The sequence below is a fragment of the Carassius auratus genome, chromosome 7, assembly GCF_003368295.1.
Source record: "Carassius auratus strain Wakin chromosome 7, ASM336829v1, whole genome shotgun sequence".
Lineage (NCBI taxonomy): Eukaryota > Metazoa > Chordata > Actinopteri > Cypriniformes > Cyprinidae > Carassius > Carassius auratus.
The window spans coordinates 22,717,324-22,735,493 of record NC_039249.1 but is presented as its reverse complement, the minus strand read 5'-3'; the positions used below and the strand labels follow the sequence as shown (position 1 = coordinate 22,735,493).

The window sequence follows — 18,170 nt, the reverse complement described above, 5'->3', positions numbered from 1 at the left end:
AATGCATTCAGTTGATCAAAAGTGACAGTAAAGACATTTACGTTTGTTACAAAAGCTTTCCATTTCAAAACAATGCTGTTCTTTTGAATTTTCTGTTCATCAAAGAATCCTGCAAAAATTATATCATGGTTCATGTACCACTAAACATTTTAAGTATCACAACTGTTTTCAACATTGATACTAAGACGAAATGTCTTAAACACCAAATCAGCATATTAGAATATAAAATATATCCAAATGTAAATCGGTTATTTTAATGGTATATTATTTCACAATTTATTTATTTATTAAATAATAGCAGCTTTGGTGAGCACCTTCCAAAAACATTAAGAAATCTTACCAACCCCAAACTTTTGAATGGTAATGTATGTTTATAAATTGCATTAATATGGAACCATATGCACGTCATTACAGTACAGGTTTAAAGTGCAACACTAAATTTGATAAAATATGTAAAAAGGGGACATTGTTCTTTCTTGTATCCGCCAAGTGGGTCCTTGAAGACCACTGCATAATGGAACAAGAAAGTTGTTAGTGATGATGGAGCATTAATGATGATTCTCTATAGAGTTAGCTTTGTTAAACAAGACCTAAATTACCTATAAGCTGAAATGCAGCCGCAGTATTGCTGTCTGCCCCAACAGATCCACTACTTCTAGCCCAGTCAGTCTACCATACTTAGCATAATTACTGCTAATCTATGCCCAGTTCACAGGCTTGTTGTCTGGAAATATTTGAACCCCAAGTCACTAATGGCTTGTTAAAATCCCTTGAAAATCCCTGGTTTCTTACTAACAGTGAAGCCTCTGGATGTAGCCAGCTTTTACAGTTGATTTGTTTAAAGGGGCTAACCGATTACAAATCCACTACTAAGACCTCCCAAAATGCAGTCCTTGAGATACATCAAGGCATTCCCAGCAGGATTCATCCCAAAGTCAATTCTGAAGCCGATCTGATCAAATATTCTGCATTTTGAAATGTTCTACATTTGGAGAATGTCTGCAGCGGTGCCCTTTCACTGATGAAAATGGCTCACGTAGAGAACAGGCTTGCTGGAAGTAATTTGAATTAGTCTGTGAAGAACTCCTTGATACAGCTCATCTGAGATTAGTTTTACTGCTCAGACACAGACTTAAAGGTTTGTCATGGAAGAATCTTCCCTGCTGTATGAAAGAGCTTTAAAAATCCATTTTATTGCATTCGTGTTCTTCTTTATGCCGTGCTATGGTTGCGGCTGGCACAGTTAACACTCCATTGTATTTCTTTGATGTTTTACAATATGCTTGATGAGCTTTCACTTGCTGATTGTAATAACACTCTTTACTTTTAGTGGCCTGTATTGAATCAATCCCCCGTTTCTGACCCAGATATAATTATTATTAGCATCATCTGTCATAAACAGCATCCTCATATCATACCTCCAACAGCAGCATTGTACTCTATGCTCTGTTTAATGGTCAACTGCACTTATTTCCTCTAGCCATTTTGATAGTGCGGCGCTATTGTCTTGAAAAACTCGTTTATTGAGAAAGCATATATTCCTGTATCACATTTTATGTTAATTCATGATGATTATTTACAATTGTTCTATGAGGTATTCTGACAATAGCGTCCTTTTACAGCAAAGCCTTGCACAAGTTTCCTGCTTGCTCAGTCAGTGCTGACAACACCTCTTTTATTTTCATCCCAACAACAACCCAGAGCTTTTTTGTTGCTAATTTCTGTTGCTGATTTTGATTTGTTTTTGGAACACTGGTTTGGGAACATTTTATTTCCACTGTCTTGTTGCCTTCTGGCTGGTTGTGCTAATGGCATGTTTTTTTTCTTTCTTTCTTTCTGCACTTCCTCCCTCACTTCTCATCTCCGGTGGCTTGTTCACCATCTTTTCATGTTCGGTGTCGGTGTGTGTGTGCGTCTGCGCCGTAATGCCTGTTAACTACGGGGCCGTCTGTTGTGTGTATGGGCTGTGTTTGGCTCTTTTTATGCTGCTGGCTCTGTGCATGCGCTCTTATAGCCCATGCGGCGGTTCGCCGTTCCTCCACAATCCGCAGAACTCACGCAGTCACCCAACCACAGCCCCACCCACGCGCCTGTGTCCCGGGTGAACGGCACAGGCCCCCACTCCCCTAAAACCTTTCAACCAAAGACAGTTGCCCATCAGCCCAACAACAAAACCCAGACCCTTCCAGCCAAGCCCAAAGTTGCAGACAAGCCCCTGCAGGCCACCAGGTCCAACCCGTTCCCTAACACAACAGCCGTGCCATCTGTGGCCAAGTCAGAACCGTCTACGCCCTGCCAACCCCTGCCCCCGCCGATGCCCGGCAGCCCGAAAGTGCGCCGCCCACTGCTCACGGTGCCGCCCAAGCTCTCCGTTCCCCTTTCACCACTTTCGCCCATCCGGCTTCACCACCTTCACCCGCTGGCCGGGACTGACCACAACGGCAAATCTATCCCCACCTTACAGGTTACGCCCCACCCCTCCCCCAGGGGCAGCCCATTGCCAACTCCAAAAGGAACGCCGGTGCACACACCTAAGGAGAGCCCAGCAGGGACCCCTAGCCCCACGCCACCCCCCAGCCCCTCCATTGGAGGCATGCCGTGGAGAACACGCCTCAACTCCATTAAGAACAGCTTCCTTGGCTCACCACGCTTTCACCGCAGGAAAATGCAAGGTAGAGACATCTCAAAGCACTTTTTAATAATCTTTTACCTCAACCTACCCAGGGACTGCAAAAGGAAAGTTGCCATTTTGGCTAAATCTAGGAACATTTACATTGTGTAATGTCTCTAATTTAAATAAACATGGGATTACCTTTTTAACCTGAATTTAGAATTTATTACTACATTATAATATACAGTGAGAAAAAGAGATTCATTTTGAAATTTACTAAAAATAACATTTAAGAAATTAGTGTGTTTTAATACTAAGGGATCCTTTGCTCAAAAAGGAAAAATTCTGAAATGTCTAATAGTACCGATTTATAATGGAGCCCTTATAATATCCTAATTTTATATGGCACTAAAACAATGATATGCAGGATCAGGTGTAAAATAAAGCACCATAGCCTATGTACATATACAGTAAAAAGCATTTAGGTGAATGAACGAAGCTTGCTAATCCTTTTTTATTAGGGTTTTAGGTTGACGTTCCCCTCTTAGTGAGGGATATTCTCTAAGGACTGATTTTACAGATCGTTGGGTAATAAACTCAATGCTACTCCATTATCAGCTCTATCTGCTGATATATCTAGTAATGATAATGAAAACTGCACAAGCATCTCCCCTCACCTCCAGCTGTTCCTCTTTCCCTCTTCTACTGGGAAGAGGATCAGATGAGCGGATAGAAGTGGGGGTTGAATTACTCTTAATCTCTGCAGGTTTGGAGTAATTAGCTGTGGTTAATCAGCATTCCCCTCCTCAGGTTGTGAATGTCTAATCGCTCAGGATATAGAGTATGACGCAAATTCCACTGAGGCTTGTTCGCTTTGTCTCTTTCCAGTTCCCACACAAGAGGAAATGTCCAGCCTAACACCAGAGTCTTCCCCCGAGTAAGTATTAGCAATTCCCAAAGACAATCATTTAAAATATGCAGTTTTATTGAATCCCAGAGTGTGAAAGAAACTTTAAAATACTCAATTATAATTGAATTAAAATAAACGTTAGTTCAATACTCATTATTCTACTAGGTGTGGGGCTAAATGTATCACCTTTTGCATTAACCTGAGCTGTTGAGAGTTAAATCACCAACACTCAATTAAAACTTAATGAAGACACTTCACTTTTGCTCTGTGTGCTTACTATTTCTCCAGATTTTAATCTAATTTAAAAGGAGCTCTGAAAACTCTGCAGTTAAAGTTAATGTGGTGGTCCAAACACTGTTCCTGGCCCCATTAGCCTAGTTTGTTGCTGAAGACATTATCAGGGAATAGTTTGTCATGAATAATTCAGTGTTTTAGTTCCACTTAGCTTCACAGGCACGCAAAGCAGCACCACGGTGGAAACTTTCTTCTGGAGTGTTTTCCTCTTATTTTGCTGCTGTTTTGTTAAGTTCTTGGTGAGAGAGTGTCACAGTATGTTGGGCTGGCTCAAAGATGGCCTTGATAGTCACTGACTGTGGTAAAATCGCTGCGATTTCAAGCAGCGTTGAGAAATGAGCCATATGCCAGCATCCAAACCTACACACAGGCTTTTGTCTTGAAATATTTTAACTTTTCAATACTTTTCAGTTGTCAGCAAATTGTGTATCATGACAAATGTAGGTATAGTTTTAAATGGAGCATGTGAACATTAAAATCAATTAAAATACTGAAAAGAATAATACAATAGATTTTATAGAAATAATTGTTTTTGAGGTTTGTATGGTGCTGCACAGTATTCGTCATATGTTAGTCCATCATATAATGTCACTTCATATAATATAAAGTCATCCATGTTTTTGTTTCTTGCGGTGTCCCAGAGAAACCATCTTTTGATGGTTTTGATGAAGTTCATCCTACTTCCTCTACTGGTGAAGCTGAAATATATATGCTACATTTCAACAGTTTTGAATTTCACAAAAGATAATATAAGGTTACAAAATATTTTTGTTTTGTAAATGCTGATCGTTGAACTGTCATTTAATAAAAATCCACCCAAAATATATATCTTAGTTTCCAGGCACAATTGTTTTACCACTGATGATAATAGGAAATGTTTTTTGAGCACCAAAGGATCGTGTGACACTAAATACAGGAGTAATGATGCTGATAATTGAGCTATCCACCATGGGAATTAATTACATTTTTAAAATAGAAAACTGTTGTTTTAAATTGTAATAACCTTTCACAACATTGTATATTGTTTTTGCTGTATTATTGATCAAATAAATGCAGTCTTGGTAAGTATAAGACACTTCTTTGAAAAAAATATAGTCAAAATTTGAGAAGAAATGCCAGTTTTCTATTACAATGTGTTTTGTCTGTAACAGCATGCGATGTTATTAAGTTTACTCAACTCATAGTATGTGACTTGAGTGATGTATATATGTATTGTGTTGTCTTGTTTACTCATCTTTTTCTTTTTCACAGACTTGCCAAAAAATCTTGGTTTGGAAATTTTATTAACCTCGAAAAGGAGGAGCAGATTTTTGTGGTGATTCGGGACAAGCCTCTGAGCTCCATCAAAGCAGATATTGTACACGCCTTTCTCTCTGTAAGTCTCCGATGAGTTTGTGAATTCTGTGTTCATTTACTCACCCTTATCTTGTTCCAAACCGGTTTAACGTTTCTTACTATCGTGGGGCTTTTAAGTTTCAAAAATGGTGCAAAAACACTATAACAAAATCAGAAGTGTCAGACTTGTGTGCTATATTCCAAATCTTCTAAAGCCGAGCAATTCTGTGTGAAAACAGACCAGTATTGAAATAATACACTGATAATCTTCTGCTCTAGTGAGCTGTTTAGCTCTGCAACCGAATTATTGAGCTGAATTGAACAAAACATTCAAACCAGTGTTGTGAACTGTATCAATTGATTAATTGAAAATATCAGACTCAAAATAAAGAATCATTGGCAATCTCATATCACTTAACTCATGAATGCATGAAACAGAGCTAGGATGGATGTCTTGATTTTCAGTGGATAATAAATTTGATTTCATTTCACAAATCACAGAAAACCTAAAAATGTAGCATGCATGTTTTGACCCCTACTATGTGAAAAAAAAATTCTTTCAGAAAGGTCAAATGGTCCTGAAAAAATATGCACACTTGTACAGCTTGCGGAGTTCAATTCTAAACTTGTTTAGAATTATGGCTCTGATTTTCTTATTTTGGAAATGTTTAAACTGAAATTTATTTTCCAGCTTTATGCTCATAAAATATAATTTAGTACCATAAAATCCCCTAAAAAAATCAAATAAAGTGTTCCTGTGGCTCAGTGGCATTGTGTTAGCAGTGCAAAAGGTAGTGGGTCGATTCCCAGGGAACGTTAGGTAAAAAATGTTAGCTTGAATGCACTGTAAGTCGCTTTGGATAAACACGTCTGCTAAATGCATAAATTTAATTTACATAAAAAAAAAAAAATATTTTAAATACTACCTATTAGAGAAAACCATTATTAAACTAAGATATAGTACATTCATTACTTAATAAAACACACCACAAAGGGCTAAATAATTACACAATGTTCATTTTGGGATGACATGTTCTCTCAGATTCCCAGCCTCAGCCACAGTGTGGTGTCTCAGACGAGTTTCCGGGCAGAATACAAATCCACGGCCGGCCCCACCGTGTTCCAAAAACCAGTGAAGTTCCAGGTGGACATCACCTACACGGAAAGCACGGCTGCCACCAAGGAGAACGGCATCTACTCTGTCACCTTCACACTGCTCTCAGGTAACCATGCCGACAGTGAGAAGCCCGTTCTGATGTCATAAACTCACTGGCAGCCAATAGAAACACAAAGGGATGCGTGTGTGGGTGATGGAGAGGCTGGTTGATGATGTTGAACTTTGTCTTTCACAGTGGTGAGACATTTTTTTCTCTCCCTCTCTCTCATTCCGCAAGCAATCCCCTCCTCCATTACACTCCCCCTCTCTTACGAAGACTCTGAAAATAGACCGACTGCTCAAGGGGGTAATGGAAAAAATTAAACTAAAAGAGGCCTTTTTGCCTCCTGGTAATCACTATGCATTTTCAACCTGCTGTGTTTCAAAGGACAATCCAAAAAGATCCTGTGCTGCTGGTGCCATTACTGCAAACCCCGTCCCTCGCTTTTCATTCTCCCCCTCGCTCTTTTTTGCTCTCTTGGCTACACAAAGGGGATTGAATCTTGTTCTTAAAGTCACACATTTTAAAGTGCGTGTGTGTGCACATGCCATAAACTCAGCTCCATAGAAATCAGCCTCATCCCATTAGACTTTATGAGGCAGCCGCTAGGGGGAATAAACTCAGGATGTGTCAGCATAAATGTACATTCATTTCGAAAGACACATGTGTACCAGATTGTACAGGATCATTGTGAAACATTTAAATGGGTTTCTGTGTGTGTGTGTGTCCCTGGCAGGTCCCAGCCGACGCTTCAAACGGGTGGTGGAGACGATTCAGGCTCAGTTGTTAAGTACACATGAGCAGCCTGGTGTCCAGCAGCTGTCTGGTGAGTGGCCAATCACTCCACTGACACACCTCTTCCTCTCTCTCTGTTTCTGCTCTCTTACACAGCATCCTGAACATGCATGGCGCCTAGCCCACCCTTGCAGAGCACTGAACGCTGCACACACCCATCAAGGTCAAATGAGTCTTTCCAGTGTTTAAAATGGTTGTTAGAGGTGGTTTTACAGACATTTATAGGCCATCAGAATGTTAAAATGAAAATTAACTTCTCTAGATGCAATGTATCCACTGTTCCATTAATGTCGGATGTGATGTCTTATCTAAAGGTGCTGGAAGTACACATTTGACCTTATCAGAGCACATTGCACAGAATTGCATTGCAAGGCACTAGCACACATGCACAAACTCTCCTTAGCAGTCACACACACACTCACTCACACACAGAGCATGCTAAAGCACACTCGCGTGTATTAACAAGGGTTATATACATAGTCAGGAAATGTATTGCTGATATTTAAATTAAACCTGTGTCCCAAGTAAATCAATGTGGCTTCAAATTGTTCATTCTACGAGCAGAAATGTGATGGGCTAGACTGTGGTTCCTGCTGGAGATGATGAAATGAAAGAACAGAGAAATCCTCTGCCTGTCTTCTCACATGGCTGTGTGCACATGGTGACGAGCCTGTTACAGCTCCCTCTGCTGGACAGCCCCAAATCCGTACTGTCAAAAAGTAATATCACTGAGTAATACAGAAAAGGGAATTTGGTATTTCATAATACCATAATATCATTCTGCATTCTGTCTACTGTGCACAATAAATACATTTTCCATGTGCATAAAATACCTGGATGACGTCCAAGTTCAGTGTATTGGAATACATAAAGGGAATCTATGTAGTGTGTGTGTATATATATATATATATATATATATATATATATATATATATATAGAGAGAGAGAGAGAGAGAGAGAGAGAGAGAGAGAGAGAGAGAGAGAGAGAGAGAGAGAGAGAGAGAGAGAGAGAGAGAGAGAGAGAGAGAGAGAGAGATAGATAGATAGATAGATAGATAGATAGAGTACAGACCAAAAGTTTGGAAACTGCATTTGAAATAAGTTTCTTCTGCTCATCAAGCCTGCATTTATTTGATCAAAAATACAGAAAAATTTTAATATTGTGATATATTATTACAATTTAAAATAATTGTTTATAAATGTATAATACTTTAAATTATCATTTATTTCTGTGATGCAAAGCTGAATTTTTAGGATCATTATCACATGATCCTTTAGAAATCATTCTAATATGATGATTCATTATCAAAGTTGGAAACAGTTCTGCTGCTTAATATTTTTTCAGAACATGTGATACTTTTTTAGGATACTTTGATGAATAAAAAGTAAAAAAAAAAAAAAAAGCGATGTTTTTAAAATAGAAATATTTTGTAATAACAATATACACTACTGGTCAGTAATTTGAGGTCAGTAATTTTATTTTCTTTTTTCTTTTTCTTTTTTATAAAATCAATACTTTTATTCAGCAAGGATGTGTTAAATTGATAAAAAGTGATAGTAAAGAAAATATGTTATGAGAATATATATTATTAGAATTATTATAATTTTTTTTATAAATGCAGTTCTTTTTAACCTTTTATTCATCAAATATATTAGACAGCAGAACTGTTTCCAACACTCATAATAAATCTGAATATTAGAATGATTTCTGAATGATCATGTGATAGACTGGATGTTACATGTGACACTGAAGGCTGGAGTAATGATGCTGAAAATTCAGCTTTGCATCACAGGAATATATATTTTTTTTTAAAGTATATTCAAATTGAAAACTATTATTTTAAGTTGTAATAATATTTCACAATATTACTGTTTTTTTCTGTATTTTTGATCAAATAAATGCAGGCTTGATGAGCAGAAGAAACTTCTTTGAAAAACATTAAAAAACTTTGGGTCCAAACTTTTGGTCTGTACTGTATGTATATATATATATATATATATATATATATATATACATACACACACACACACACACACACACACACACACACACACAGTTTATTTAGTTTAGAAATGCTAATTAACAATATGATAACTGCCTGTAATGTTTAGAGCTGCATATAGTCTGGGAAACACTACACAACCTTTAATATCTTATCAGAACTAAAGTGAATACTTTACCTGTCGGCTTTGTAAATGGTTAAGAATAAAAACTAGTCATCATACACAGGACTGCCAGACTTTTGAGTTCAGAACACTACAAACTCAGGCGGAAACATGCACCTTGTTGCATGCATTTTAAAACTCACGCTAAGTATAAATGCCTTTTGTTCTTCGACTGAATCTTTGTCAGAAGCTAAAACGTCAATAGTCTGTGCCCCATAATATGCTATTTTCTGATATTTTGTGAAATATGTCAGCTCAAATCTGCAGACCAGCTATGACTTTGAAAGAAAACTAGTGCTGGCTTGTCCAAACTGAAAATCAGGGTAAAGATATAGGCAAGTCATGTACTGTATTCCAGCTTTAATGCTTTGTTTCACATAGTCTTTTGAAAATAGTAGGCAGTATACAGTGTACTGGTAATGTGCTAATATTAATTCATTACTCTCGATACAGAAGATACTCCAAATTTATAATTTGGCAAAAAGGTCATCCATGTATTTCATACAGAAAAATATTGTACACAGTATAACCAGCATTCTGCATACTTAAAAAAAAAAAAAAAACAGTAGTCTGTTCGTATAATAGTATGACATTTTAAGCAAAACCCCCTCTCTCAGTGCCTTATTCCAAAACATGGTATGTAATTATATTCATATTGTGCATTTGGACTGTCTTAAAGAAAAGAGCTGTTATCAGGATCGTGTAGCTGTACGATGTGCCATCCTCTCACCCTGTCAATCACACCCTCCCCTTCCCCTGGCTTCGCCCTTCACCCCCTGCTCTCCCACGGCTGTTGAGTGAATGGGCATGAGAGCTTGAGTGTCCTCACTGACCGTGAGCAGACCTGCACAGCACTGAGCACCAGCATGCTGCACTCTCAACAGATGTGGCCACGTAATAAACATCTGTGCAAGGAGGTTGAATCACTGAGTTCATGTCATTACAGTAAAGTCAATGGGGTGCATTGAGAATGTCATTTTAGGATAATTACTTGATTTGATTGGACATGTTACAGTAATATATCATGTTCCTTTGACAGGAAAGCGTTCAAAGGGTGGTAAGAGGTCTATTTTAACACTTTTGCCACAGTGTACGTCACTTTATCATACACGCTGTACAATGCGTGGCACTTAAACACAGAGACCCTTTAAAGGGACAGTTCACTCAAAAATGACATTTCTATCATCATTTACTCACTCTCATGTCATTCTAATCCTATAAGACTTTTGTTGATCTTTGAAACACAAATCAATATATTTTAATAACACCATCTTCTTTTGGTCCATGCAACCAAAACTACTATAAAAAAGAAGAGACAGATTCACACAGACAAGAACAGATTTGATTTAGGCATTTGTGTCTTGTCAGAAAAGTTTTAATAAACTACTTGATTCAAATTAATTACCTTGACAATCTCTTTTTTTTTTTTACTTTTAATGCATTAGAGATTTATTTTGCACAGGTTTTTATAAACGTATCTTTATTTGTATTATGAAGATGAATGAAATGTCTTATGAGTTTAAAACTACACGAGGTTGAATAATTAGTGACAGAAATAAATTTTTTGGATGAACTATCCCTTTAAATATGAAATATGCAGAGGTGTGTGTGTTTGTGTGTGTGTGTGTGTGTGTGTGTGCATGAACTCACTTGCTAGGACAATCCATGAAAGTTTAAATTCTCCAGAGTGAAAACACTTCATACATTCTTCATGTTGTTTTTCTCTCCTTATTCAATTCTTGCATCATTTTACTTTGTTTTTGTGGGTCAATTGTTGCATCTGAATCACTTTGCTGAAAGGCCCTGTTAATTCACACATTTAATCAGCAGCGCTTATGAATTTGTTAAACCAGGTTTTTTTTATTTGAAGATGATGTCTGAGCTTTTATGTTAGCATGTTTCTCAGCACCTCTTATGTCTAAACATTTCTTTCATGTTGATCATTTGGGACTTTTACAGTAGAAGTAATCATCTGTAGAATCACTGTATAATGAGGGGCAGAATCCTAACGGGACTAGTTTTCTCAGCATGACCTACTTATGTAGAGCCCTATAAATACAACATGAGTAGGCAACAGTGAAGTCTGGTATGTGTTTGCTATTGGATTAATAGTCATTTTAAAGGAAAACAGTAATTATTAGCCATTATTTGCCATGTAATCTCACTAACATACACAAGATCTCTGCAGAAATACAACAAAGCCTTACATGTATTTGCCATTTCAGCTGCTTTCTTACTTTATCAGGGTTATTATTAGATCCCATAGCTGTGGCTCTTAATATTATGTCATTTCAGATTGACTTAACCTAGTGGGGTTAAATTCAGAAATATTGTAGCTACACATTTAATCATGTGGGTGAGACATAAATCCATTGTCTTTAGCCCAAAGCTATTTGACTGGAGCTCCGCACATGCCCTGTAAGAGAAAAATAGCCATGCTGTACTGGTCGTTTTCTGTGTCTGCAATAGTTTACCCAGCATAAATCTAAACGGAGATGAACATTTGTAATGGCTCACAGCAGAAATGCTGAAGCAGTGTCCTGTGTGTCTCAAAGCTGCCACAGCTGTCATGTCTCTTTGAGAGTCTCTTAGGCTCTGGCAAAGCAGCCTGTCTTCGAGGGAAGCGGCAGTTTCGAGCTTTCCGTCATGATGTTGAGAGGAGTCCAGATTGTATTGAGAGACTCGGAGACAAGCACTGGAACTAAAGCAATCTACTCTAGTGTTCACATAGGCCACGGTCTGCCATGTTACTGCTTGTGCTCTCGGGCCGCTGCTGCTCAGTCACTTATGAAATTGGAAAAAGAGGTGATGTTTTGCAAGCCTGTGTTGGCATCAAATAGGGTGTGTAGTTAATCCTTCTGGGCCGACTGTCAGGTGTATTCAGAATCTGCAACAATTTGTACCACTACATTTCAATCCATTTTATGAGATTTCATTTTTGGCCTTTGATTTGAATCAGAAATGATGAATTTAGCATGAATATATTTAGCTGTATATGTACCCGGGTGTAAATTAATGACCTGACAATGATTTTATATAATTATGATTCTTTACTTGATCATGCAGTACATCATGAAATTTGTTCAAGACTGCATTCTTTTGCAACATTTATAAGGTCACTAACATATGCCACAAAGTGTTGTCCAATTCCTGAGCCAGTGGCCATTATAAACCAGTTCATTCAAGTGAATCAAAATCATGCAGCATTAACAGTGTAGTCAGATTGGCAAATGAATGATTGAACCTGCTCCTTCAAGTGGATGAAAAACAGTCTGTAGTTTGATTTGATGAATGAATGATTTTCATGAACCAACTCTTTTATGTGAATCAGAAACATACATGAATGTTATGAATAATGAATGTTATAAATGAATGTTCGTGAAACATACGGTGGAACCAGTGGAGTCCAATTCCTAAACATATAACTAATTGTATTAACTAGTTCTTTTAAGTGAGTAAAAAATATATGTACTGTGATCAGAGTTGTTAGATTTGCAAACGAATGATTCTCATGAAAAGCTTATTTTAAGTGAGTCAAAAACATACAGCATGACCAGTGTAGTCCAATTTGCAAACAAATGATTCTTATGAAGTAGTTATTTTAAGTTTAAGTAAAATTGGGTGCATCCAGCGTAGTCCGATTCGCGAATGAAGCTTATGAACTGGTTCTTTTAAGTATAAATAAGTTATTTTTAGTAAATTAAAAACATACATAGTCAGATTCACGATTGGATTGAATAAAGCTTATCAACCGATTCTTTTAAGTGAATCAAAATACGTAATAGCACAGCAATGTACTGTAATCTGAAAACATGGGGGATAAAAGAGTTTGTTCTCATTAACCAGTTCTTTTAAGGGAGTCAAAAAATGCAAGTTGTATATTCTGTACTGTATAATGATTGGTTCTCATGAGCCGGTTCGAGTAGTCCAATTTGCATATAATTGTTTCTCATGAACAAGTTATTTCAAGTGAATCAATCAGACAGTTTTCATCGCCAGGTGTACCAATGCATTTACACCCTTAATATATATTATATAGTTTATGGTATTTGCTAAATTCTTCACTGATGTAAATACGCATAATTTAGGATATGCATCCTGAATTTGAGGTTTGATGTCTAATTAATAACAAGTCATTTACCATCTAACTTGATATTTTTTCACACTGAACACCATCACATCTCTTTCCATTCCATCCAGTGAAGATCACAGATCAGATGGAGACTGCTGCTCAGCCACAGATACTCACTACCACGATAAGACCTTTGACCAGTAATTCAGCTGTGCTGTCAAACAGTTGAACATGTTGTATCCATGTCAGTGTTATCGTCTCCAGTTAATGCAGTCTCATCCTGCCTCTCATCAGCTCACCTTGCCTCGTCTGTGATCCTCATTGTTCATGTATTTGTTCTCTGTCTCTCTCTCTCTCTCTTGTTTTCTTGTTCTTCTCCTCTTCTCCCGTCTGTGCACCCAGGCAGCCCATTGAGTAACTTCTTTGACGTAATTAAACAGCTCTTTTCAGACGAGAAGAACGGGCAGGTGTCCCATCCGCCCGGCACGCCCAAGCATGCCCACAGCAAGAAACATGAGCCTGAGCCTAATGACTCCAAATGTCCCTCTGGCCAAGACAATGCCAAGATGGCATCATCAGTTGGGACACAGGAACAACCTTAAAACCAGAAGACATACTATATACTAGTTTTAAAATAAAATAAAATAAACAAAAGAAAAGAAAAGAATCCAGTCATGGTGAAAGGATGTTGTTGACTCAAGCTGGTTTTAACCAGGCCTCTACAAAGTTTTATATAAAGGAATGAATATTGAAGTACTATATGAAGTACTGATGCGACACTTTACAAAAGGCACATAAAGATATGCTTATTTTTTATTTATTTATTTCTCTCCAGTGTTGTTTGTTCTTCACAGTGTCTCGTTATGTTGTTTTACGATGCCTTTATTTATTTCTGCTACCAGGAATTATCCAGAAAACGTGTTAAAGCCCCAAGTCCTGCTCTTGCACAAGATTCATGTATGGCACATTGATGGAGGGCACATTACACAGGACGTTCAGTACAAGCAGCTGAGGGAAACTCCTCATTCTGATGCATCTAAACACCCCAAACACCAACAAGAGCTGCAACCTATTCCTCAGCTCCTTCCTGCTGCAGCTACTGTACACACAGCCACACATGTCCAAGGATTTGGAGTGAAGCCTTAAAATAAAGATGTTAATGAATTCTCACTAAGCTAACCCACAATTCATCTTTTTATTGAAACATACTCTTTGTCTCCTTTCCTCCCCGTCCTCTGCTAATGCACACACAAACACACAGACGCACATACAGGACATCGTTACAAAAGAACAAATGGCGAAGGAACTCTGGATTTCATAATGCACGTGTTTGAGGAGCTGCCCTCGAGGACCGTTGTTGGATTGTATTCTTTTCAATGTAGTCTTTCTTTGTGAAATGGAGAATTTAAGACATTTTATGGACTCATTGTCATTGCTGAATTGGATTTGGAGATCCTATTTGAAATATGGTGGGGATGAACTTTTAGGGTGGGTCGTGGATTGGGACATGGTGGTGGGAGGGGGGCGTCACATTAAATGATCTATTCTGTTGTACAGACTGAAAATATTCCTTATGTAACAAATGTCTATCAGTGACATTGCTTAGATGAATTGTGTTGCCACATCCTGTTTTTTCTTTCTTGTGTTTTTTTTTTCTCATGTAGCGTTCATGAAATGTTAGTTTTGAATGACAGTTATGCTTGATGTATTCGAGGGTCACTCATGATGTCAGTTTTCGATTTATTTGTATTTATTTTGTGTTCAATTCTTATTGAGAAACATCTGCAGGATTCAGAGACCTTTTACCCTTTTTTGTAACTTATATATGTGTTTGTCTTTTTTAATTTATTCAGCTGGAGAATATTAATATATACAAAACCGGGTGTTGATTTTATTGTTTGCACCAGGGCGACTCATCCGATTGTTTGAAGGATCTTGTGTTTTGTGTACGATAACACTTATCCGATTTTGTGAATGAAGCACTCTTTCTTTCCCGGCTTTGGCCAGATTAAAGAGCTTGTAGTATATGTTAAATTATTTACTGGTAATTTAAGAATGTAGACTAGCCTCTTTAGGGTGGGGGGGTGAGGGATAATGAAGTATTGATATTTGTCACTCATCTCATTGTGCGTGTAAAACAGGTGGACGAGCTCAAAACACATGTTGTAAATAGACAACTTTGGGCAAACGGCTTTCTAAAAACCATCAAGGGGATCCTGCTGCTCCTGACTCTATCTCTCGTATTGCATGTCCGACATTCGGCTTTAATTTGCATGATGTTGTGGATGTTAGATTTCTCCTCCCCTTCAACTTTTTCATCATCGACTTGTTTCCGTTATCACGCCTTCATTTTCAGTTGGTCGTTTTTCTCACATCTCTCTTATCGTGAACGCTTTCTCGCCACGCGCTCTGCTGCATCATGCTGTGGGGATGGGGCATGGGGGTCTGGGGTGTCATACCACGTGATCGCTTATGGGAACATACAGCGTGGAGAATAAGCGGAGATGTAATCTAAGCAATACACATTATTGTCCTTCCTATTTTGTACTTTGGGAGAAAAAAAAGGAGAAAAGCTGGATTGTAATGTATCACGGATTTGATTAATACCGAGCGGGAAAAATAGAATCGCCGCTAATGTATCCCCTTGTAACTACTGTGAACAACTTCAGTGCAACGGAAATAAATCCATTGACTTTGGCACGTTGTATTTGTTTGCTGTTTTCTCTGAAACGTAGGGTAAGCGGTGCAAAAATGTGACCCCATTTTGTCTTTTTTCTCTAGCAGATCGCACAACATCCTAACACTTGATGATGAATGTTTTTTTTTCTTTCTTTTATCTGAACATTTGTAAGATTATCATTTGAAACAGTTTCTAGGATAAGTTATCTATTTTTTGTCTGTAGGAAAATAGTGATATCTTTAATTTAATTTTAACCTCTTAAGCACAAATGCTATTTTGGGGTATTTTGCTATTTTTCATTTTCCTTCCTAATTTTGAATGCTTCCCTATTCACATTCAAAAGTGTGAGATGACAAAGTTTGGTATCATTTTAAAGGAAACCCTTTGAAATTACATAAAACACTGTTGAAATTGATAAAAATGACAATATATGCTGTCTGTGTTATAATAAATAGGGGAAAAAACAAGGCGCTTTTTTATTTTATTTGTGTAAACTGAAGTTTGAAATAGTATAGCTCAGGCAATGAAGGGCCTAGTAACTTTAGACCAATTTCATGTTTTTCTAGCACATGTCAGCTAATAGAGGAAAAAAGAAATTTCTTTCTATCTTAATCTATGCAAAAGTTATTCTATTCCAACTGAAGGAAGGAATAATACCATTTTTGTACAAAATTTTAGTCTAAATAAGTATGAAGTCATCTTTTGCACACTTGCAGTATGGAATAATGTGATATCTGTATATTATTTTACAGAAAACACTCAGAAGTTACATAAAAAGCTGCTGTTTGTGACAAATAGTATTATTTATGTTGTTTCACATATGATGAACCATCTCAATACAATGTGCTTTTTTGTGTGTATGTTTTCTGAAATCATATTAGGCAATAGCGACATGCATAGAATTATTAAAATATCTGGTCTGTCACAGTCTTAAATAGAATCCACAATTTCCAGCTTAATATCATTTCATTTATGTCTATTCTGCATCATGTAAAGATTGAGAGACTTTGCCTGTCTCAAGCATGTATGATATTTCATATTTATAGCGTGTCTGTTTGTTATTATTCAAAACCAGCGATAAATCCGCGTCCCCGAAGCTTCAACGCGAACTTCGGAGCGTCAACAAACTAATTTATGTTCATCCACCCAGTATACTGTACTGTTTACTGTATATTCACTGAAATGCGGTCAAATATGAAAATTATGAAAATAAACAGATAAGCTTATGGCTAGCGGAGCTTCGAGGCTTCAAAATAAAGAATGAAATGTATAAAAGCAAGTATCACGCGTATACGCTTACCAGATGCGCGTCCTGACCTCTCCACGGCGACGGTGGTCCTCCATAACTTGTATTATGAATATTATTCATTGTTAATCCGGAGATTCTTCCGCGTGTAGTTTCCCCCTCGCGTGGTCTTTGTTTAGAAGCAGCCAAACACTCAATCTCCCATCGGTCAGCGGTTCTGTGACGTCACCGGACGGAAACAGGACGGGGCAGTAAGTGACCCCCCTGTTGCGGCTATTCGCACCTCTGACTGGTTCAGACGGCTTTTGAGTGACAGCTATTTGGACTAATAGCGCTTCACAAAGAGATCAGATCTGTATAGCAGGAAAAAGGCTTTAGTGCGCATCATATGAGTTAGAGGTCTGGTCAGCGCTCACAGGGCTTTGGACCTCTATTGCGCACTTGTACAGAACGCTTTATATCTCAGCAATGGAAGCACGCAGAAACGTAAAAATGGTCTTGTTGGAAAGAAGAGATTCTAATCTAAAAGATTATATCGAGTATATAGGTATGCGTGGCTGTTTGCGGCTGACTGAAGCGGTGCAAAATGTATAAATAATAAGGTGAGAAATTTTACATCGCGATTCTGTTGAAGATCATTCGATCTGTGATTGTCACACAATAAAATGATCTACATCATCAGATTCCTGAGAATGAGAGCTTTCTTGTGATATATGACTTGACTGTTTTGTGAAAAATATTTTAAATACACATTCTTACGAAAACGTATTCGCAATCGTTAGATGGAAATTTATGGGGGGGGGGAAATATATTTCTTAGCTTAATTTGACTACTTTATGTATCATAAAACCCCAATTAATGGTATTCTTTGTAAAGAAAACACTCTAAGCTTTCAAATGAACCC

The 18,170-nt window shown here is 37.6% G+C and overlaps 1 protein-coding gene across 5 annotated transcripts in view; it reads left to right on the top strand.

Moving 5' to 3' along the window:
- The window catches only part of brsk2b (BR serine/threonine kinase 2b), a 121,539-nt gene extending 105,502 nt beyond the window's left edge, over nt 1-16,037 (top strand). For 2 of the 5 annotated variants that reach the window (XM_026267958.1, XM_026267960.1), the window contains 6 exons: nt 2,015-2,672; nt 3,500-3,548; nt 5,067-5,190; nt 6,193-6,373; nt 7,044-7,133; nt 13,743-16,037. In XM_026267958.1, the coding sequence (XP_026123743.1) occupies nt 2,015-2,672; nt 3,500-3,548; nt 5,067-5,190; nt 6,193-6,373; nt 7,044-7,133; nt 13,743-13,942 (1,302 nt within the window). In that variant the 3' untranslated portion in view covers nt 13,943-16,037. The remainder of the gene's footprint in view (nt 1-2,014; nt 2,673-3,499; nt 3,549-5,066; nt 5,191-6,192; nt 6,374-7,043; nt 7,134-13,742) is intronic. The other 3 variants (XM_026267963.1, XM_026267962.1, XM_026267961.1) reach the window with 2 other exon arrangements.
- Nucleotides 16,038-18,170: the final 2,133 nt, after the last annotated feature.